We start from the raw sequence: 22,969 nt of genomic DNA, 5'->3' as shown, positions 1-22,969 counted from the left end.
ACTTATTATCACGACGGAAAGGACAATAGTATCGTCTCTTCTTCTAAAAAAAATGTTCAAGGCCATATGGATGCTATTTAGATTTCACTGTTCTACATTTAATCCGACATTTTGGAGACTTGCACAAGGTGATATCATAGTTTTAATCCTCTACCAATACAAATTCGGGGAAGAACAAAACAAACCCTGATGGAACTAGCCCCTCTCTTCATAGCCCCGTCTAAAATCACACACTTCTACCAAAAGCTCCTTGGCCTTCTACAGACCAGGATTGAAATGAATACTTACCTCTTTAGTGACATCATTGCCAATGTCAAAACACCTACCCAACAATGGTTTCTTCATCTGAGGAGACAGGATGAAGTTATTGGGTGCTAAATCTCCAATGTGTTTTAAAACTATTTATTATACAAAAAAAAAGCACAGTCCTAACATTCACCTATAGGTGAAATGCAAGGAAGCAAAAAGCTTCACTCTCTAATCTCTAGTTTTAAGTGGTGTCTGGCAGTACAGTACATGGTGCTGAGAACTTCTGCTTAAAAGGAATGTTGGAGGGGGACTCAAAATAGCTCTTACATAGCAGTGACAGAAGGAAAAATCCTATAAGAGTTTTGTTCTAAAATAACTTTTTTATTCAATTATGCAGTAACTGGAACTTTTATTCCTGAAGAAGTCAAATTTTCCATCCCAATTGTGACAGAGATGACAAATAGTCCAGGATTTTGCATACTTCACAGGATAATTCAGATTCTAGGAAGTGTTGTGTTGGTAAATGAACTCTTTATAAATAATTCTTCAAGCTTTCCTGGCAGCAAATACTGAAGAGATTTTCTCAGGCAATCAACCAGGTTCATGATGAATGCGGGAAACGTGGTTTAAAATTACTTACGTGAAATTTAGAAATTTCATATTTCTGCGTTGCACAATTTAATGGTTAAATCCTATTAATTTCGAAGATCCTCTGTCTTCATTCACGAAGGGTATGGTGTCTGCAGCGAAGATGGTACCGCGTCACTGCTTTGTTTGTTCCCAGGCGGCGGTAGTTGCAATTTCTCCCATTCAGCGGTGCTGGCGTGTATATCCTGGTTTGCATCGTCTGCTTCCTGTTGTCAGGTGGCGCTATCGGATGGTGGTTGGGGGGCTGGGCCGTGCGGTGCAGTTCCTGTTCTCCACGTGGCCGGAGGGGGTCGAGTATGCGCACCACATCTTTTCTGTTTTTGGTCGGGGATCTTTTTGAATACGGGGTACCAAGTGAGATTGTTATAACAGTGGTGCGTAAGATTGGAATCATCATTCCCTGAAGATGAGAGTGACGTTAGCTCTCAAAAGTTCGGAAGTCTCTTCGGAAATCACCTGGTTGATTGCCCAAGGAAACCTCTTCTAAATTTCATGTTTAAGAGTTTATTTCACATTTTGCATTACTTTATGACAAGAAACATTTACCTCACACCTTTCAAAAACTCCAAAAATGAACATTATTGTGTTTAACATCACACTTTGTGTTGCCATCAAAAACGAAATATCCATGTCCCATATAATTCAAGTAAAGGAAATACGTGAAAACTATTCTTTGTATGCCAGTTATATGCTTTGTGTAATTTCATGTTATAATGACTGTGTAAAAAAGGAAAGAAAAAGTCATTCGAAATCAGTGTGTAACTGGTTCAATAAAGGATATGAGGTCAATTTTCCTTATTCGTTTTCAATCTTAAAACATTCCCTGTAATTCACTATTTAGGCAACCATTTACATTACATCCAAATTATTCACTGAGAAATAAAAGATTTTGCCTTGATAAAAAAACTCAATTTAAACACAAGTGTAGATAAGAAAGGATTCAACTGATTCTCTTACTAAACTGCACCCTACCCTGCAGTACAAACCAAAACATCCTAAACAAAGAGAAAAATAAAGAACAAAAACTAGGCCAATACTGTTACCAATTCCCAATGATACTGATAATTGATACTCATGCCTGATAATTGTAACAATTAAAAGTTGTTCAAAATATTAATATTAGTGTGTAAATATTCCACTCCCATTATAGACATCAATTTGCCAGTTTTGTTTAAAAAAATTTTGGCAAATAAAAAAAGCAAAATTTCAGTACAAAAACATTCAATTTCGGGTTCAAAAGCGGTAAATAAAATTACATTTTCGTGTTATAGTGGTGAAAAATCGGATCAAAAGTGGTATATAAAATGACATTCTGGTTTTAAAATTGTGAATATAATCCTAAATTTGATTTAAGAACTGCACTCATTACACAAAATAAACATATCTCTTCTAATAGCACATTTATGTCGTTACAGAATATTAAGTTTAATCCTGTATAAAGGGGTCCATTTCTGCTTCTCAAAAATTTACAGCAGAATTAATCAATTTTCCGTGAATTCCATAACTCACAACATAATTCAAACTTAAGAAAGTGTCGCCTCGGTAAATAAACTTTAAATTTCATGTTTAGGAGTCTAATTCGCATTTTGCAGTTCATTTTGCATTATTTTGTGACGAAACAGGGTAGGAAAAAGCACCTCACTCCTTTCAGAAACATGAAAAACTAACATTACAATGTATTTTTTCACATTTCGTGTTTTCGTCAAACACTAACTATGCATGCCTCTAGGTATCGGACAATACCAACACACTGGCATCTGCATTGGCTCAGGCCTAACACCATAATATGAGGGGGAAATAATAATACATGAGCTGGAAATTTAATAGTGATCACAGCAGTACGTCATAGAGGCCTTACCTTGAAGGTGTATCTTTCACTTTGATGGTTGGCGTAAGGGGCTCGTCCTTAAACCTTGGTGTCTCGTCCCAATCACGGGCACTTCTATGTGACTCGTGCCTTCTTTCGGACCTCCTACTACTCCTTTCGCCATTCCGATCTCTTCTTTCACTATCACTTTCTCTTCTTCTTTCTCTGTCCTTGTCTAACATAACACATATAAGAATCAGTATTTTATTGCACACAAATTGTTTTTATTAGATACCATAACCCAGTCAATATCATGTGAAATTAACTGTGAATCCTGTCAAGAGTAAACCAGATACTATGGAATTTTGGCAAATTGGAAATTATTCAGAGGTAAAGTGTGATTTTGAAGTGATACCAATGTTAAAAATCTTAAAACTTCTTCCCAACACAAATAACAAAAGGATTCACTAATTTAAAATTCCAGATATAAATTGCTAGGGACGAGATGATACTACTTTGAACCAATACGAATGCCTGGAAATTGTAACAGATCAAAGTAAAATCAGAATGGTTATAAATTTTAATACCATAGCATAGCAGAGTTTTACTTTAAAATATTTATAATTTCCCATGATAATAATTGAATCAAAAAAGTCCCTCCCTCCACACACACACAAACATAATATTCTACGAGCACATCTCCTGTATGTGCCTAATTTAAAGAAATAACATCTCTATGCTACGAGGATCCAGGCAACGCCGACGTCTACAGTGTTACAAAGGAAACAGATCCCGTTGCAGTAGCACTGACAGACTATTTCATGCAGGTGAAACAGCGATAGTGAAAAATCAGGCGAGACCAAGCAGCTCAGTAGCTCAGTGGTAGAGAAATGGCATGGTATGCCAGAGACCCAGGTTCGAGTCCTGGTTGAGCCTGCAATTTTTGCTGAAAAATTTTACGAATACATCTCCTGTGTGTGCCTAATTTAAAGAAACACAATACTGCTGCAAAATAATGTAATTTGCTTGGTTTAGTTTACTTTGCTTATCTGCTACTTTTGGCTAATGATGAGGATGAGTGCTGAGATGATGAAATTGATGAAGGGACACTCACAAAGAACACACATGCCCAGGCTGGGATATGAACCAGAGATCCATGATATCGTAGCATGCTGTGATAACCACTCCATTATGGATGTCTGCTAGTATTAGTACTGGCTCAGAATTGTAAATTACACATTGCAAACTTTACTATGCCAATCATGCCAATCTAATAAAGTATTGGTGCAAAAATATTTGCAATGGCATGCATGTAATCATCAAAATATTACAATAACTGTTAAAAGTTGGTAGGTTGTCTGACAAAACCCACTGTAGTAAACAAAGAGAATTTTAGCAGAATGGTTAATTCCTCATGACAGAATTGTAAGAATTCACAGTAAATAGATGCCCTGAATTACCGTATTTACGTGTGTATAATGCACCCCCTGCTTTTGATAGGGAAAAGCGACCAAAATTATATTTTGCATATAATGTGCAGCATAATACAGGCTGAAGAAAAGTATCTCTTAGTTGTAAGTCTTAAAGCTGTTTCTAATCGATTCAGAGTGTAACATCATGCCTGTGCAATGAGTCGCCTGTTACTATGTGGACAAGATGAAATATCCTCTCATGTACACAACAAGTCACCAATTCACACAAGCCCCCTCTCCCTTCTTACACCAGGTTTAGCATCCCAAACCTTTCACCCTTGCAACCACCTTGTTTATTCTGTAGTAGGAAAAAAGATAGATCAGATGAAAAGAGCGCGAGTTATACTACTGCTTTCAAATTGAAAATTTGTGTGTGAGCAGGAAAATGGTAACAGGACTGCAGCTTGAAAGTTCAACATTTATGAGACAAGTGTACGAGAAAGGCAATCATTATTTTTTACATGACAATACCAATTATATGGATCCCGTGTGATGGGAGGTGTGCACTTGAGCACCATCAGAATCGTGTCAGTTTGCTTGCTAATGTAAAAACGTTCCAATAGAAGGTGAAAAATCTTTAGAAACAGCCATTTCACTTCTGTGTGTCTGTGTTTTAAAAAAAATAATAATAATGCTAAAGGAATATAACCTCACTGCCTAACCTAGCATACTAGGGTTATTTTTTAAGTAAGGTCCGTTTTGCAATAAAAATGAAGTAAGTAAATGTTTTTTAAAAAAACACTTCTTTTCTGAATTTACATACACTTCTCTATTTCTCTACATAATTTCCTTGCTGGTTTAAACATTTATCGTAACGAACTACGAGTTTTTGGATACCCTCCTCATAGAACTCTGCCGCCTGTGATGATAGCCAGTTACTCACGGTCATTTTCACTTCTTCATCAGTGTGGCGCAAGGTCTGGACTGTATGGCTGATGATCGAATACCTCCCAGCCAAAAGATTCGATCGGATCTTGAGTGTGAACCGCAGCATTTGGCCTTGCATTGTCATGAATCAGTACAACACCGGCTGACAGCATTCCACCCTGTTTGTTCTCGATTGCACGACGAAGTTTTCTTAGGGTCTTACAGTAGGAAGCTGAGTTAGTTGTTGTTCCTTGCGGCAGAAAGTCCACTAACAAAACCCCCTGCCTGTCCCAAAATACAGTTGCCATGATCTTGCTCTTTGAAAGTGTGTGTTTTGCTTTCACTTTGACCGGTGATGATGTGTGTCGCCACTCCATCGATTGTTGTTTTGACTCAGGAGTCACGTGGGACACCCACGTCTCATCAACTGTGACGATATGATTCAAAAACGCATCACCTTCCTCGTTGTAGAGGGTCAAAAATGTTAAAGCACTTGCCAATCTTTTCTTTTTGCGTTCCTCACTCAGCAGTTTAGGAACCCATCGAGACCACAATTTCTTGAACTGTAAGTTCTCACACACAATTTTAAACAAAACTGGCCTTGAAATTTGTGGAAATTCCGATGACACCTTGGAAATTGTGAATCTCCTGTCTGCGTAAATGTGGGTGTCAACTGCCTGCACCAACTCGTCAGTGATTACAGATGGCCGACCAGCACGCGATTCGTCATGGACATTTTCCCGACCTTCCTTGAACAATCTCACCCATTTTCGCACTTTACTGTCACTCATTGCATTGTCTCCGTAAACTTCACATATCTGGAGATGAATATCCACAGGTTTCATGTTTCTTGATGTTAAGAATCGGATGACTGACCGTATTTCACAGTTGACAGGGCGTTCGATTTTCTTAAACATTTTAACGAAGCGTACAGACTGAAGCCGTGAATGCAAATGGCGTCGGATGCTGCTCAACGAATGCCGGTAGCCTGCGTACGCACTCATTCCCACGCGCACACGCGATTTCAAAACAGTATTCACAAACAGGCCTTGAGCCTAGTAACTACTACTAACTGGCTATCATCACAGGCGGCAGAGTTCTATGAGGAGGGTATCCAAAACTCGTAGTTCGTTACGATAAATGTTTAAACTGGCAAGGAAATTATGTAGAACAACAGAGAAGTGTATGTAAATTCAGGAAATAAGTGGCTTTTTGAAAACATTTACTTAGTTTGTTTTAATTGCAAAACGGACCTTACTTAAAAAATAATCCATGTACATGCACAAGATTACAAAAAAAGAAACACTTGACAGTAAAATTTTACACCACGGAAGAACTTCTTAACAAAGTTCTTTACGATATTTTCCTGTGAATATTGAAAAACCTGTGGGTGTAATTTGCATTCATGTATGTTATGTGCACCGACAAGGAATTGATAGCATCTGTGTGTGACGAGCTTGTAATGTAGAAACGAATATTGAGGAAGTTATTTCCCATTATTTCTAGTGCAAAAAAAATTACCAATGACGGGAGGTGTACACTCAATCGCCACAAAAATGGGGCACAAAATGTTCTAATCGTAGCCAGAATGGGGCACAAATGCCTGTTGATAGGTATGTGTTATACACAGTGGCATAGTGAAAACAATCATGGTTTCATGTTAGCTGTCGGAATTATTCCATGCATAAGATGCACCACAGTTTTGAAGTCAAAAATTTTCGAAAACAGTACATGTTATATGTGCGTAAATGCATTATACTCAAACGTGTACAATTGGAGAAATACTTACCACGAGATCTGGATCTCTTGTCTCTCTCATACAAGTGATGTTTATGCCTGTCTCTGTCCCTTTCGTCGTCTCTATTCTTGTGCTTCCTCTTCTTTTCCTTTGATGAAGCATAAACTCCCCTCTCTCTCTCCTTCAACATTCTCTCAAACAGCCTCTTCTCTGCCTCCTTTGAAAGTCCTCCTGTATGTGAAGGAGTTTCCACATGCACGGATCGGTAGTGTCTGAAATTGATAAGTACGCATTATTCATTTATTCACGTGCCTAGATCGATTGATTTATTTAGTGATTTAAGTCCACTTCATGCACATTAAGGCTAATTGGGACTGGACCTACAGTTTAAAGTGGGATCTGAACCACTGGGTATGGAACCTGGGATCCCTTGATTACAAGGTGACGACGCTACCACTGCACTATCGGGAGGTCCGCCCCTGTACCTCGTGTCTGAACACATATAAATTTGAAACATAATAATGATCTCGCACAACTTTTCCAAGCAAGACTCATTGCAGTCACCTGGTTTAGAGTTACCAGATCGCTATAAGGGAAATGTAGGACACAAAATATTCACACATTTCCAAAACATGTTAGCTAGAGCGTGGAGTCTTGGGTTTGAATCCCAGCCTGGCCATGGGTGTTCTTCCTGACTGTTTCTGAATCAATTTCATTATATCATCACTCATTGTGATTAGCCAAAAGTGGCAGAAAAGCAACATTCAAGGAACATTCACACAAGGCAATCAAAATTCAAGGAACACTTGCAATTTCTTAATGGATCGCTGGAATATATAGTTAAACCTACTAATTAATATTCTAATAAATTTCAATTTAAATAGCAAAACATTTTAGAAATTCAATAAAAATTATACCAGTCACAATAAAAGCATAACAACTTTCTTTCAATATTTTGTTTATGGAAAAACATATATTATGCATCCAGCAGACTTACCTTTCATGCTTCCCTCCTTCCTTCAGCTGATCTCGGTTTTCCACATCCTGCCCTTCATCATCTTCGTCTGTATACGAAAGCACCTTTGATTTCTTAATCTCAAGTTCGTCTTCTTCTTCTTTCTCCTTTCTTCTTATTGCTGCATATAAAAGAGAAAACAGAAGATAAATTACATATCTTACAAACATGTCTAAATCACAAACAACTGATATCTTAAATTAATACACTGGAATCAACATGTTCCTATGAGAATGGAGAAGGTGACCACAGAAATTAATACATAGATTCACATAAAAAGAGTTACACGGAAAAGTAAATACAGTCAACTCTCGATACTGCGATCTTTCACAGTTCCTGGGAAAAAGATAGTTATTTTGAAGGGGTTATTGAAATTTGCACCAATTTTGATCCACCCCCAACCACCCACATGCAAAAAAGTGTTAAAATTGTGCTTAGGCCTTTATTTTTTTAATGACTCTCATGCAAAATTATACGTTACGTAATTTGAATACAGTGAAATCGCAATTATACTTTCACGCTAGTAAGTCTTACTCTCGTTAGTATGTTGTCGTTTTTTTCTGTCCGTCTCTGCCAATTCGCCTAAGGTTGTGTATTATTATATTTCAGTTATGCAGATCGCACTTTAAACAGCATATGTATTGATTAGCCCAACAGCATAAACTGAACTCGAAACAAGTTTTGTCAAGCTTATGCCGACTGGTAGGACGAAGTGGGTATGTCAGAAGCACTTTGCGATCACTTCAAGGTTCACAGCCCTCCAACTGGTGACAATTCCTCCCATGGCTCTGAACACATCCCACTTCTTAACCTCCTGGCTCATGTCAAGTTTCCACACCATACTCCTTACAAGTTTCCACACCATATTCCGAACAAGCATCAGAAGTGTTCTACCCTGAAGATGAGAGTGAAAGCTTGAAATCATTTCCACAACTCAACTGTTCGATAGCAAGTGAGAATGTTTTCGTCATTCATCGCCAGGAAAGCTTCAAGTATTACTGTAGTTCTTTTATTACATAACATCTATTTTAATATTCTGATGTAATTCTTGAATAGTGTAAAGCAAATTCTGGGTAATTTAATGAATATAATTGGAGAAGAATATTTACACACCAATATTGATCAATATTTTGAACAAATTTTCAAGTATTGCTATCGGTGGGAATCGGTAAGGGTATTGGTTCAAAGTAGTATCGGCTCAGCCATAGATATTTCTATACATAAAATTATACCATACAGTTATTTTTTAGGAACATAAAACTACAATTCATATATCCTGGTGTTGTGGTGCAACTGTCTAAATATGAAGAATTTTTCTAAAGCAATAATTTGTGTTATACGTCAGATTGGTTACTCTTATCAATAAATTGTATGTCAGTAATTTGTCGGCATCAGCAAATAAGCCATATATTGTTACCTGCCAATTTATCCAGTCCAAGAAGGGATGCTTTGGGAGTTGGAGATTTAAACGTTCCAGCACCATCATCTGGCTTCTTCTTAATGATGAGCCCTCCAGGGCCACCACAGCTTCCCTCCAGTCTATACACGGATGGTCCATCCATAATCAACCTGAATTAAACCAACCAAATTAATAAAGTTTTATCAACACAAGTAAAAATAAAAATAATCCCTGTATCTTGCAATTTGCTGCAGAGTTACACAGTACATGTGTATGTGGAGGTAGGTCAGAATACTTGATATAAGTCAATGTTATATGGTGACCTTTACCTTCAAGCGGGGTGGATAAAAATTAATTTTAAAAATATTTTTGATGTTTATTTATTTAAATCGATTTAAAAAAAAGTATGCTTAAAATTGCTTGCATGGTTTTTGGCACCATACATATAGCTATAACTAACTAACTAACTCTCTAGCCTTCTTAAACCCGAAGGTTCATGGCTGCAGCAACACAGGCCTTCCATCTGTCTTTATCCTGAGCAAGATCTATATACTCTTTTCCATCCCTAGCAATTTTCATTACCTCCATCTCAACATAATCCCTCCATCTTTGTCTTGGTCTTCCTACTGGTCTCTTACCATCAGGTTTCCCAACAAAATTCCTGTAATCTCTTCTTTCCTCTCCCATTTGTGCCACATGGCCTGCCCACCTAAGTCTTCTTGATTTAATCATTCTAATAATATCTGGACATGAATACAAATTATGTACTTCTGAAATACATAACCTTCTCCATTCACCTGTCTCCTCATCCCTTTTAGGCCCAAATATTTTCCCAAGGATCTTATTTTCAAATACTCTCAATTTATGTTCCTCTTTCAATGTAAGGGACCAAGTTTCACATCCATATAATATTACAGGCAAAATTACTGTTTTGTATATTTTTACTTTTAAAGAGAAAAGTAACATGCATTTCCTGAATTAAGCCTGCTTTTTATTTTCTCTTTAATATCATTTTCATTTGTTGGTATTACTCCTAAATACTTGAATTTGGAAACTGGTTCAAATGAGTTGTTATCAATAATTAGATTTTGATTATTACCTAACACTTGGTTTCGGCCTGTAAGCATATATTTAGTTTTCTCTTTGGTAACTTCCAAACCTATCTCATTAGCTGCTTTGAATTTTTTTAGCATTATTCTTAATTGTATTTACATCATCCCCTAATAAGTCTACTTCATCTGCATATGCTAACAGCTGAGTCACACCGATACAGTCACACTGCATCATATGCTTTTTTTTACCAATGAATAGCTGATGGACATTTTGATTATATTCCCACTTTTTCTCAAGTGTCTGTCTGATGTGATATATGTTTCTTTATTTATTTACTGGTAAATAGCCCTGCAAAATACGAGGGTCATTCGGAAAGTAACTGCCGGTTGACTGTAACCAAAAAATGTTCATAGATACACCACATTTTTGCTTTACATCTGAAAGGTACAGCTGTCCCCTATTTTTCAACATAGTTGCCATGTAAATTCAAGCACTTGTCATAGCGTTTCACCAACTTACCAATCGCTTCTGCATAAACTCGGCCACCTGGAAATTCAACCAATCTGTCACAGCATTTTGAAGATCCTCATCGTCAGCAAAGTGCTGTGCCCTAAGCCACTTCTTCATATGCGTGAACAGATGAAAATCAGAAGGACCCAAGTCTGGGATGTATGGGGGATGATCAAAAATGTCCCATTTGAATTGGCGCAAAAGGTCTTGTGTTCGCCGAGCAGTGTGAACACAACCCCAGATGTCAGCAAATCGTGTCGTTTGTGCTGGATGGCTCTTCTCAGTAAACTTCAGAAGTGATTGTCGTACCACATTCCATGATTTCGACAAGCAAGATTCTCTTAGCATCACTCCATGTGCCTCGCATTTGGTAGAATTTTCGATGGCAGCATACATTTTTTGACATTATAAGCAGCACACACGTGGCACTACGATGCTCTCACTAGCACAGAGGGAAGCTTACTGAATCACAGATTGCACTCTGCCCACTACTACTAGCGCCACACCACAATGGTGGTTACTTTCCGAATTACCCTCGTATTTGAACCGTTTGATTAAAGCCAATAAAAAATTATACTTAAACATGCATTTTTCTGTTTCTGATACTCATGTATGAACTTACTATGGAAATGTTTGCTGATGGTGTTAATAAAACTATAATAATTTCAGTAACTTTTCTTCCAGTGAAAATAAAATATCCTGGGCAAAATAAACTTAAAATATTTTTTGTAGTCTGAATTTCGGAATTTTTTTAATTATAGTTTGCAAAATAGCAGCTGCAGTTTACAGTTTAATGACGTCACTATTCATGATTTAACATGATTAGTATTTTGTATATTAATCTACACAAAATGTTTGCAACTTTTGCCCACAAAAATGATTGAATTTTAAATCAAGAGAATTTCAAGTTTGTTTACAGTTTACATTTCTTTTCCTATGAGCTTCACCTTCATGGAATGGTGCAAAGCACTAGGGAGTACCTTACCTTTTTATGAGCTTCAGCCAATCAGTATATATATTTTTTGTTTCCTTCCTTAGAGCCTAATAAACACCAGTAAATGATTACGAGATTAATATACATTCATCAATAATGAATATGATATCTACAATCCATATGTACATTATTCTATAAATCATTTATTTAAAGTGAATTGAATCGGTGATTTTTTAAAAAAAAATCACCTGATTTAAATCAGTCCACCTTGTCTTCAAGTAACCATAGAAGAGACTGGTCGAAACCCAAAGGTTCTTTTGCACTAATGTTTATAAATTCCATTTGTTCCAACCTGTCCTTTCCCCCACTAACAATCACTCAACAGTTCCCCTGCCAATTGGAAATGGTGTCTGCTGGACAGCAAGAAGCAAATGATGGTGCCACTTCCTAACTTTTTTTAATGTCAATCAAGAAGCTCATTTCTCAAAATTATCATAGCAGTGATTGGTATGCCTTCCGTACATTTGTGCATTTCAATGAAGCATATTCACAGCCGGGCTTCTACATCAGAGGTGGTTGAGGTCACACCCGTATTAAAAATAACCCAAATATTAGAAAGTAAGACTTTTGAAGATAATACTAAAGAGAGACTTCATACTCCAATAAATCTAACACTGTACCATCTAATGTTCCATCATTTAAAACTTGTGACAATTGAGAAGCAAAACAGAGGAGTAGCCTTATGGAACTAACGTAGTACACTCTAACTTTCAACACAAAACTCATTCTTGGCCCAAAGTAAAACATTGGTGACAATTAACAACATTATTAACAGTTTTTGAAAATGTTCTCACAATTAAAAAAAAATCTTTGAGATAAATTGAAATTCTCATATTGATTTTGGAAATATTTTTTTTTCATTACAAACCCTACAGCGTCACAAATCACATAAGAGCCTAAAGAAGGAGTTTCGATTGAAACCTTTCTTGGATCTCTAGCACAATCATTTGAGCTTTAAATGTAATTTTAATAAATGTATAAACCTAAGGTTATAATGATTTTGTTGTACAGGGTGTCCACAAATTAAGTAACTATTTTGTTAAAATAGTGGCTTTACTCGCACGGTTTTACATAGAATATGTTCGTTATACATTACGTTCAACATGTGCATCATCCAAATCATGACACACTTTCCATCTGTCGGCAGTGGCATGAAAAACGTTCTGGAGCATTGCCGTGTTATGGCGGCAGCAGCTTGTGTAATGCAGTTTCGGAACTCCCCCAATGTGGTAATGGGTCACACATGGTGAACACACATGCTTTAATAAATCCCCACACAAAGACATAAGGTTAGGGAAACGTGCTGCCTACATCAGGGTTCCCCAGCACCCAACCCATCTCCCAGGAAAGTGAGCACTCTGGAACGTTCGGACATCTAAGGCCACCATCTTACTGATGGGTGTTCACCGACAATGATCCGAAACTGCAGTACACAAGGTGCTGCCGCCATAACACCTGCAATTATCCGGAATAAAGTTTGTGCCACTGGCGACAGATGCGAAGTGTGTCGTGATGTGGACGATGCACATGTTGAAAAGAATGTGTAACAAACATATACCATGAAAAACATGGCAAGTAAAATCACTATTTCAACAAAATAGATACTTCATTTATAGACAACCTGTATTCATAAAGTCTTTCAGTACACTAAAAATTTCAATTACAATATAAAATGGCCTGTTCAAAATTTGAAATGTTTCATCGGTACCACCTTTGGCTCAAAAGATCAATATGGAAAAGTAAAGGAAATAGCACAATCACAGTATTGTTTAGGACCTCCCTGATGTAGTGGTAAGTTCATTGCTTTGTAATCAAGGAGTCCCAGGTTCGGTAAACTTTCCGTATCCGGAAAATGCCTGAAACTCGATATATATGTCACTTTCCATATTCCTACTTATGTCTTCTGCATTGAGAAACATTGCTGAAGGTGGCATTATGATTTTCTCACGGAAATAATTTATATTTTCGACGTATGAAGTTTTGTTCGTTTCTTTTTCCCTTCGGTAACATGCTAAATGGCAGTCACAGTTTCACTACCGTAGTCGGCATGCAGTGTTTCCACCCTACTCCACCCAGAAATACCTACGTAGCCCCACAAACCATTGATGCATATCCCCACGAACCATTTCCGGTAAGGTTAGGTTAGGTTGGGTCATGTTTAGGTTAGAATAGTCAAAAATTGGTTTAGAAAAAAAAATGCATAGCCCCACACACCATTCTCGCATAGCCCCACCACAAACCATTGACACACAGCCCCACGAACCATTGACACATAGCCCCACAAACCATTTGCGGAAACGTACCTTCTACAGTTACAAAAACCCGTGTTTGGAAACACTGACCGGGATTACGTCATCACACACAGGCAACATCCGGTTGGAAAGAAATGGATGCAACAGCTTTCGTGCATCGGTCACACATTTATATCGAAAAATACATGATTTACCGGCAAAATTCAATGAACGATGCGAGAAAACACTTCCCCGAACTTCCACAAGTCTAAAGAAACTGTATTCGGTAAGTAATTTATCCTGTAAATTTTAAGAAATACATTTTTCCAGATACGGAAAGTTTACCCCAGGTTCAATAACTGGAGCAGGTGCACAGTGGTTCGGATCCCTCTTTAAATTGTATGTCCATTCTGATTAGCCTATCTGTGCATAAAGTGGACTTAAAACAAACTCAAACAAACAGTCAGTATTGATTGATGATATTTTCAGCCCCCCTCCCCCACCTCCACAAAAAAAATAGATTAGGAGATATTCTACTTTACGCATACATGTGCTAAAAATAACACTTAAAATCAAAACATACCTATATTCAGAAACTTGCAACTTTACATTTGCTTGCAATCAGCAGTCTGCTTGATTTTAAACCTGATAACATGAATAAAGCTAGCTGAATTATTCTTACATGCCTTCTTGTATCATTTTCTTTCCAGTATATAAAATCCTGCAATAAAAAATATATATATATATATTTAATGATTCCTACCACACATTGTTCACTGTATCTGTATGCTTCATGTATTTACTGAATATTTTTGGCAATATTCTGCAACCAACGCTACTAACAGTGCATTTTGAAGAAATAATGTTAGGCTATGATGCTTAAAATCTACATTAATTTAAAAAGTACTCACCTTTGCACTTCGTAACGTTGTAATCTTACATTTCACCAAATTCACTTGACCGCTTTAGGGATAATTTCTAAAACAGGAGCACATACATACTGGAGAAAGTGGTGACAAAAATACATTTAAAAAAGATATATCCATATTTGGGTTAATAGCAGCCTCCTTGGTGAAATCGTTAGCACACCATGCTATGATGCCAGAGGTCCCAGGTTCGAATACTGGTCTGGGCATGGATGTTCTTTGTGTGTCGTGTGTCCCTTCATCAATTTCATATCATAACTCATCATCATTTTCGCGAGTAGCCAAAAACAGTCATAAATGTGAAGTAAAATAAAACAAATCAATCAACCATACTAAGGCTAAGTCCCACACCCTGGGTGTGCAGTTTAAGACGTGAGGCTTTAGACTCGAGCGATGGGATACACACTGTTTCGAGTCTTCTGAGGAAGTGTAACAACTTTTGGTAACAGTTCGGTATATCGGAGACACGTTTCTTCATTTTTACACAAGAAACTAGTTACGGAAATGAGTTTCTCTAAGGTTTCTAACATTCGTCGAGATTTGCTTTCATCGGGGAATCTATTTGACCAGGAAATCATGTATTTTGCAAGAGAAACGCACAATTTGCATTGCTTTCCTACGTGAACCAGAAGCTCCACACGTTTGATGACGTAAGCCCCTGTCAGTGTTTACAACCCCCCCTTTTTTTAACTATGCTTGCCTAACCTAACCTTATTGGAAATGGTTTGTGGGGCTATCCGTGAATGGTTCGTGGGGCTATCAGTCAGCTACCCGTTCATAATTTACAATTTGCACACGTGACGAACAGGATAGTAGGTATTTTTCGGTGAAGAAGGTTGGAAACTGCATACCCACAGCGGTAGTCAACCTGTGTCTGCCATATTGTGTGTTAAGGAAGCGAAAAAAGGAATAAAAAAAACTACTCTCTTGTGAAAAATTGTGTTTGTTTTCGTGTAAAAAGCATAATGGCACCTTGTAATATGTTCCGCAATACACAATTGGTAAGTACAAACCATGCGAAACACAAAATATCCGATTTTAATGTGTCTCCGATATAACGAACTGGTACCCAACTTTTTTCCAAAGATATCAGTTAGTGTATGGGACCCATGGCCACTTACCATCACGATGAAATTGGGGAACTATGAATGAGTAGCATAACCCGCCCATGGAAAACTACAACAATGGCTGGGGGTCCGTTGCTCAAACCACACATTACCCTGTAAGTGGTTGGATGATCTCCCATCTCAGCTGAGGCATGTGGAGTGAGGCTCGCAGATGTTAGGTAGGCCATGTTGCATCATGGGTTATTATTATACGAATGTTAAAATTGTTGCAGTGAAAGCTAAAACATGTTCCTACAGAAGGGTGGCTCAAGCACATGTTTTAACCCTTGCCTTTTACATGTAGTACTTCTTATGGACACCTATTTTTACCACCACAATCTCCAACATATAAATGCTCATGTTTTAGAATGTATCCCTGAAGAATTAAAGTGAATTTGGTGAAATTTAAGATTACACAGGGTGTCCACCAAAATAACAAATTTCAATTCTTGACACTTTCTTTACCTTTTTCTTAAGATTTATTTAATCGCCCCCAACTAAGGTATAGTAGGCAATTAAGAAAATATATATTTTTATTCAGTGAAAAACCCCTACCACAAGGCTGGTTAAGATGGAAACTGAAGCTGTACTTTAACAAGAGATTTAGACTTGCTTTAATTATTAATGTATGTAAAAATTAATGTTTCAAACTTCATCCTGGATGGTCACATTTCTTTAATATTTTTACAAAACCTCATGCATACAAGAATGTAATTCTTAAGAAAGAAAGGGAATAAATATTTACCACAACTCAATACTATTTTAGATTTCCAATTATTCAATTTAATCAAATCCCAGTACAGGTATATAATAATGTAAACTTACTATACTGTAAAAAAATAGCAAAAATTCTTGACTACAAGCATAATTTTTTGACATTCTTGACTGGTAAACACCCTTCGAACCCTAAGACATGCCAATATATTTTTTAATATTATATTGTTGGCAACAAACACAAATATTGAGCTTTGAAATAGTAGTGCTATTTGTACTTGTGATCTCTGCAGACTTCTCCAGGTTGATGCAATACATATTGAGACAAGCAAATAAGGAATCATGTTCACTTTTAAAAATACATCATTTCCCGGTCAAATATATTCCACGATGAAAGAAAATACCTCGACGAACGTTGTAAACCTTGGAGAAACTCATTTCCGTAAGTAGTTTCTTTGCCTAACATAACCAAACCTAACCTAACCTTATTAGAAATGGTTCGTGGGGCTATTAGTCAGCTACCCTGCATAATGGTTTGTGGGGCTATCCGTGAATGGTTCGTGGGGCTATCCGTCAGCTACCAGTGCATAATGTATAATTTCCACCAGTGGCGAACACGATAGAAGGTATTTTTCGGTGCAGAAGGTTGAAACACTGCATACCCACAAAGTGAGTCAAGATGTGCCCGCCATATTGTGTGTTCCGGAAGCGAAGAAAGGAATAAAAAAAAAAGCGGTAACATTATCGTATGGGTAAAACGGATTCCTTCAAATTTCCTTCAAATTTACAGGAGAAAGTACTTACGGAAATCATTTTCTTGAGCGTTTTGGAAGTTCCTGAATGTAGATTTGATCCATTTTAATGTGAATGCGTGTTGTTTTCTGCGAAAATCTCTGTCCGACATGCTGTTTCTGCTCCGCCATTTGCTTTTTGCATGAGAGTGCAATGTTCCGTGTGTTAAGACGATGCAACCCCGTAGCCAGTGTTTCAGCCTCGCCGTGTTTTCACTAGAACCACCTGTCGAGTTCGGAACAAGCCATTTTTCCCGAATGGGTGTCACTTATTGCACAACATTGTAGCAACATTGTGTTCCGACATCACAGGAGAGAGCTGTTTTTACAATTTTTCTTTGTATTTATGCTAATGGAACCTAACCTAACCACGTAGGCATTCCTCGTCTGACGTCAATATTCAAGGTTGCAAGGAAGAGAATTAACGAATTACGAAAGAAAGATGGTTCCGACCCGAATTGGTGTCACTTATCGCACAACACTGTAGCAACATTGTGTTCTGACGTAACAGGAAAGATCTTTTTCATGTTAGGCAATACAAGCTAACGCGTCTCTTAGCGAAAATAATATTTTTTCTTTGTATCTATGCTAATGGAACCTAACCTAACAGGCCTAACCTAACCACATAGGCATTCCTCGTCTGACGTCAATATTCAAGGTTGCAAGATGGTTGTGCGTAAAGGAAGAGCATTAACCAATTTCGAAAGAAAGATGGTTCCGACCCGAATAGGTGTCACTTATCGCACAACACTCTAGCAACATTGTGTTCTGACGTCACAGGAGAGACCTTTTTCATGTTAGGCAATACAAAGGTAACGCGTCTCTTAGCGAAAATATTATTTTTTTCTTTGTATGTATGCTAATGGAACCTAACCTAACAGGCCTAACCTAACCACGTAGGCATTCCTCGTCTGACGTCAATATTCAAGGTTGCAAGAGAGTTGTGCGTAAAGGAAGACCATTAACGAATTGCGAAAGAAAGATGGTTCCGAATTGCTGTGTATGGACAATGAACGTGGTAAATCGCAAGGTTATTTTACAAGTTCTACACGTAAATGCGACGTATTAGCATAATTTCAAATAGGGGCACGAAAGTAGATATTTTCCGGTGAACGAGGTTGCACCACTGCATAAATGGACAAAACATTCTCAGAACGCCCCCTAAACCAGTATGCTATCACGGCCATAATGTGTTACAGATTCGAAACAACAAGTAACAGTAAGTACTCGTAAATAGAGAAAATAAACATTATCTTAGTTAGAAATGCATTATTTCGCCTTAAGAAATGTTCCGCAACGCGTTAGCAATGTAAAGAAGTCCGAAATATATGATTCGTAGGTGTTTCACCCATACGATAATAGTACCAAAAAAGCACTCAGAATGTGAAAAATTGTGTTTGTTTTCGTGTAAAAGGCATATATGGCACCTTGAACTATGTTCCGCAATACACAATTGGTAAGTACGAACCATGCAAAACACAAAATATCCGATTTTAAGGTGTCCCCGATCTATGAAACTGTTACCAAGTTTTGAATTAAATAAACATAGGCTATGGTATTTCATAGGCAAAGGTTCGATAAGTCATGGCTCAACAGATATTTAGGTCTACTGAAAATATCAGGTCCGTCTGATGGAATTATACTAATCTGCACTTACCCGCGTTACTGACGATGATGGGTTCATCAATATGTTCTATACCCATTGGAAGCTCTTTGGTTTAAATTACGTGAAAAAAATATCATCTGTTCATAAAGTTGACTTCTTGATTATAAACACTGCAATCACGTACCTCCTGTTCATAAAGTTGACTTGATTATAAACACTGCAATGAACGTACTTGACACTTCTGACACTGATGTGTCGTGCACTACATGCAAGTTAGCACGGTTAACCTTATGAAGTGTTTGCACGTTTATTCATACAAAAAATGTTTCATAAACATCTAACCTTCAATGCTAAAAGTTCCTTACCTGTTAAAAATCTCAATGTTAATTATACGCTATACGTATGAACACATAACATCCAACGAGTTTTCCATATGAACACGTTAAGTGTGCATTTCGTATTGCTTTTGTCTGAAACAACTGACAACCAAATGAACGATTTGCAATTCCTGTCCTTGTTCCTTGTTTGGTATGCTCTTTCGTGTCTCTCGCAGAGGGGGCTTTGGGGGCTGAAGTGCTCTACACGGAGCTCAGTTCCCCAGTTTTTTATAGTACGACACATGGAATTTGACCGGAAAAAAAAACGAGGTTATCTTACATAATATTTCTACTACAATGTCTTAGTACATTTGTTACTTTAGTAAGAACGTATGTGTAGGGATGGGGGAGGGGGGGCCGCTCCAGATCTGCCTCACAATGGCATGACTAATCATGAGTCGCCAAACTTGCTACCTAATTGACATGATACTCTGCTATGGCTTAATAGGTGGATAGACGCTTTGAGATTATTTATTCTTTGGTTGGACGTTCAAACGGGCATGAAATATATGTGCATTTTACAGCATAGAATAATTAGCCTCTATAACTCGTATCACTATTAACTTATCAAAAGGATTATTGTACTTGTATTCCAGTTAAGTTGTTTATTTACGTTACAGGAATACTTCACTATGATTCGATGTCCAAAAGAAGAAAGAATCTAAAACTGGCCGATGAATCAACGAAAAATTGACATTTTCATTTCTAATAAGCCTACATGAAAAACGCTTATGATTATGATACAAGAATAAAAAAAAAGGTAAAGTGTTCCCCTGTGCTTAGCACCACGCAATGAAGGCGTTTGGGGGTGTGGGGGTAACGCCCCACACTTTCTTGATCCGGTCGTGAGTGGGGTTGATGTGATCAGCATCACGCCCCTGACCGCCTTTACCCCCCCCCCAGGGTTTCCCCCAAGTACCGATGTTATTCGACGCTGGGTGGGCGCCGGGGCCGCTTCCATCGTTAGAAAAGTTCCCGGATTTGAACCGGCCGGGGGATCGAACCCGGGACCTTTAGCATGGTAGTCAGACGCGTTACCGACTGAGCCACCGCGGCCACATGAATGAAATGTGCAAAATATCTCTGTGAATTATGTTTTGGTTCTTGAGGAAAATCTTTCAAATACTGTTGAAATTCACGTCAGGGCATAGATTCTATGGTCAGGGTGACGTTTTCCACCAGTGTACCCCCCGGAAATTCTACCATAGGTGATGTATGGTATTTCGTCCCCCTAGATCTGATTGTCTATCAACAGGGGGCCGTTTTACGTCAGTGTACTTAATCCCCCGGAATTTCTACCACAGGTGAACCATGGTATTATCATATGGTATTATCTCCACCCCTTCAAATTCATACATATACTGATCTATCAAAAGGGGTGATCCTTCTTCCCCTAGACTTGTCTATCAACAGCAGGACATTTTACATTAGGGTTCTTTATCACCCCGGAAATTCTACCATAGGTGACACATGTCATTTCGTTCCCCCCCCCCCTTCAAATTCATAATCTTTACATCAGTGTACTTGTCTATCGACAGGGGGATGCTTTACATCAGTGTACAGCTCACCGCTCACGAGAAGATCCCCAAACGAGGGGAGACGGGGTGAAGGGAAGGACCGGTCCATTTGCAGATTTTAGGGTTAGCAGAAAGCCTTCCGCTGCGCCTTTTCGAAGTGCGTGGGAGTTGATTTGCGTCGATTACGCAGAGCGTGTGTCCGCAGCAACGGTTTGCTGTTTTTCTTTCAGTGGCCAGAATACTTTTGTATTGCTTATCCTGTTTAAAGAGAATAAACGACAACGGCTTTAGGGTTACCAGATGACAAACTTTAAAAATGAAGGCATTTTTAGATTGAAAAATGTTGTTAACTTTAGACGAAGACACACGTTTTGTGCTTACTGGTGTTTTGGTGGGCTTATAGATCACACACCCCTGTAAAATAATTTTACACCGTTTCCGTATAACTAATAATAGGCCTCGTTGTAGGCAAATGTGTGAATATTCTAATATTTATTCACTATGCTTTGGTCTCTTACTTTAAAGGAATAACATAAATTGACATTCTGCCTCGGAGTTTTTTTCTTCCAGGCCTAAAGTCAGGAAACCGTTTTTGTAAGACGTCACTAAAAACACATTTGCATTTTGGCATGGTTCAGATAGCTGATCGACAGACTTTCACTTCTCCACTGCCATGTAACAACAAGAGTACGGCAGTTTAGTGGAGTCGTCTGCTGCTACGTCACTTCACTTCCGTCAGGGATCTTCTCCTGAGCGGTCAGCTGTACTTTATCCCTCCGGAAATTGTACCATAGGTAACACATGGTATTTCACCCCCCTTTCAAGTTCAATAATGGACATTTCCACTCTAACCTAAAATATGATTTTAACTGTATCACTGCATGCCATTCATTTTATACTAACGTTGTGCAAAATAGTTTGTGTTAATTCCAAATAGTTTGCGAGAAACTGGCCTTAGAAGTTGTGCCAAATTGAAACCGAACGGCCTCTGATTGGATATTCCAGTTATGACGTTCTCGTTCGGCAGTGAACTCGGTAGTCTGCTTAGCGCTCTAGAAATCCATGCACGAAGACATTCGTTGCTCCTTGTGTTTGAAACGCTGCATCTAGGGTGACCAGACGTCCTCTTTTATCCGGACATGTCTTCTTTTTTAGGTGTCTGTCCGGCGTCCGGGCGGATTTCTTAGAATGTCCTCCTATTCTGGAAAGAGCAAACCATCGACCATAGCAAATGTGCTGCATAGAGAATGCTTCCACACATAACGATCATCATTTAAGGCATATTACTTGAGGTGAGTTAAGTTTTCGAGCAATGCTCAAATAGCATCTGTGAGCTGAACACGATCACTTTCCTAACTGACACATTAATAGGATGCGGATTTATAGGCACTAAAAATCTCTGATAAAGGCACCAAAATGATGAAAATAGGCACTTAAAAAGACACTATAAATTTAGAAAAGGTAGGAAAATAGGCACCCTGAAATTTAAAAAAGACATTAAAACAGACAATGAATGTGAACTTATTTCAATTTTCTATTTACAATGCACAATTATACTGTATTAGCACTTCAGTTCATTATAAAAGTGGGCTAACGATTGACAAACTATGATCGAAATTCACATTTGCAGGGAATCGTCAATTAAAGTAATTCTCACAAAAAGAGCTTGTGCTAACGACTGTGCGAATTTAAACAGTTGATGAAAAAACAATTTGCACAATTGTAAGAAAAAAAATATTTTAAACAATGTTCCAATTGAGACCCTCAAATCTGTCGAATACCAGATTTCAGTCAGTACAACATAAACAAAGCCTTCTATCCTTCAATGTAGGGAAAGCCAAAGGAACGTAAAATAAGCTGAAGTATGCAAACATTGCAGAAGAGCCATTTTTTGGCACGATAGAGCAAAATAGGAATTTATAGGCACTATAAAAATGCGTTTTCGGACT

At 37.9% G+C, this 22,969-nt stretch overlaps 1 protein-coding gene across 4 annotated transcripts in view; it reads right to left on the bottom strand.

Annotated features, from left to right (window-relative positions):
• Prp16 (ATP-dependent RNA helicase l(1)G0007) overlaps nucleotides 1-22,969 on the bottom strand; it is a 400,014-nt gene that overhangs the window by 86,979 nt on the left and 290,066 nt on the right. Inside the window, exons 1-6 of one of the 4 annotated variants that reach the window (XM_083144017.1) lie at nucleotides 19,492-19,607; nucleotides 14,567-14,704; nucleotides 9,214-9,365; nucleotides 7,779-7,917; nucleotides 6,833-7,053; nucleotides 2,756-2,939 (exon numbers count right to left, since the gene is read on the bottom strand). The exons of 1 other annotated variant lie outside the window; for it this stretch is intronic. In XM_083144017.1, the coding sequence (XP_083000143.1) occupies nucleotides 2,756-2,939; nucleotides 6,833-7,053; nucleotides 7,779-7,917; nucleotides 9,214-9,358 (689 nt within the window). In that variant the 5' untranslated portion in view covers nucleotides 9,359-9,365; nucleotides 14,567-14,704; nucleotides 19,492-19,607. Of the gene's footprint in view, nucleotides 1-2,755; nucleotides 2,940-6,832; nucleotides 7,054-7,778; nucleotides 7,918-9,213; nucleotides 9,366-14,566; nucleotides 14,705-19,177; nucleotides 19,306-19,491; nucleotides 19,608-22,969 lie in introns of those variants that run through there. 2 more of the 4 variants (XM_083144018.1, XM_083144019.1) reach the window with 2 other exon arrangements.

The sequence above is a fragment of the Lepisma saccharinum genome, chromosome 22 (assembly GCF_977018435.1).
Source record: "Lepisma saccharinum chromosome 22, izLepSacc3.1, whole genome shotgun sequence".
Taxonomy (NCBI): domain Eukaryota; kingdom Metazoa; phylum Arthropoda; class Insecta; order Zygentoma; family Lepismatidae; genus Lepisma; species Lepisma saccharinum.
This window is presented reverse-complemented; position numbering and strand designations above follow the sequence as displayed.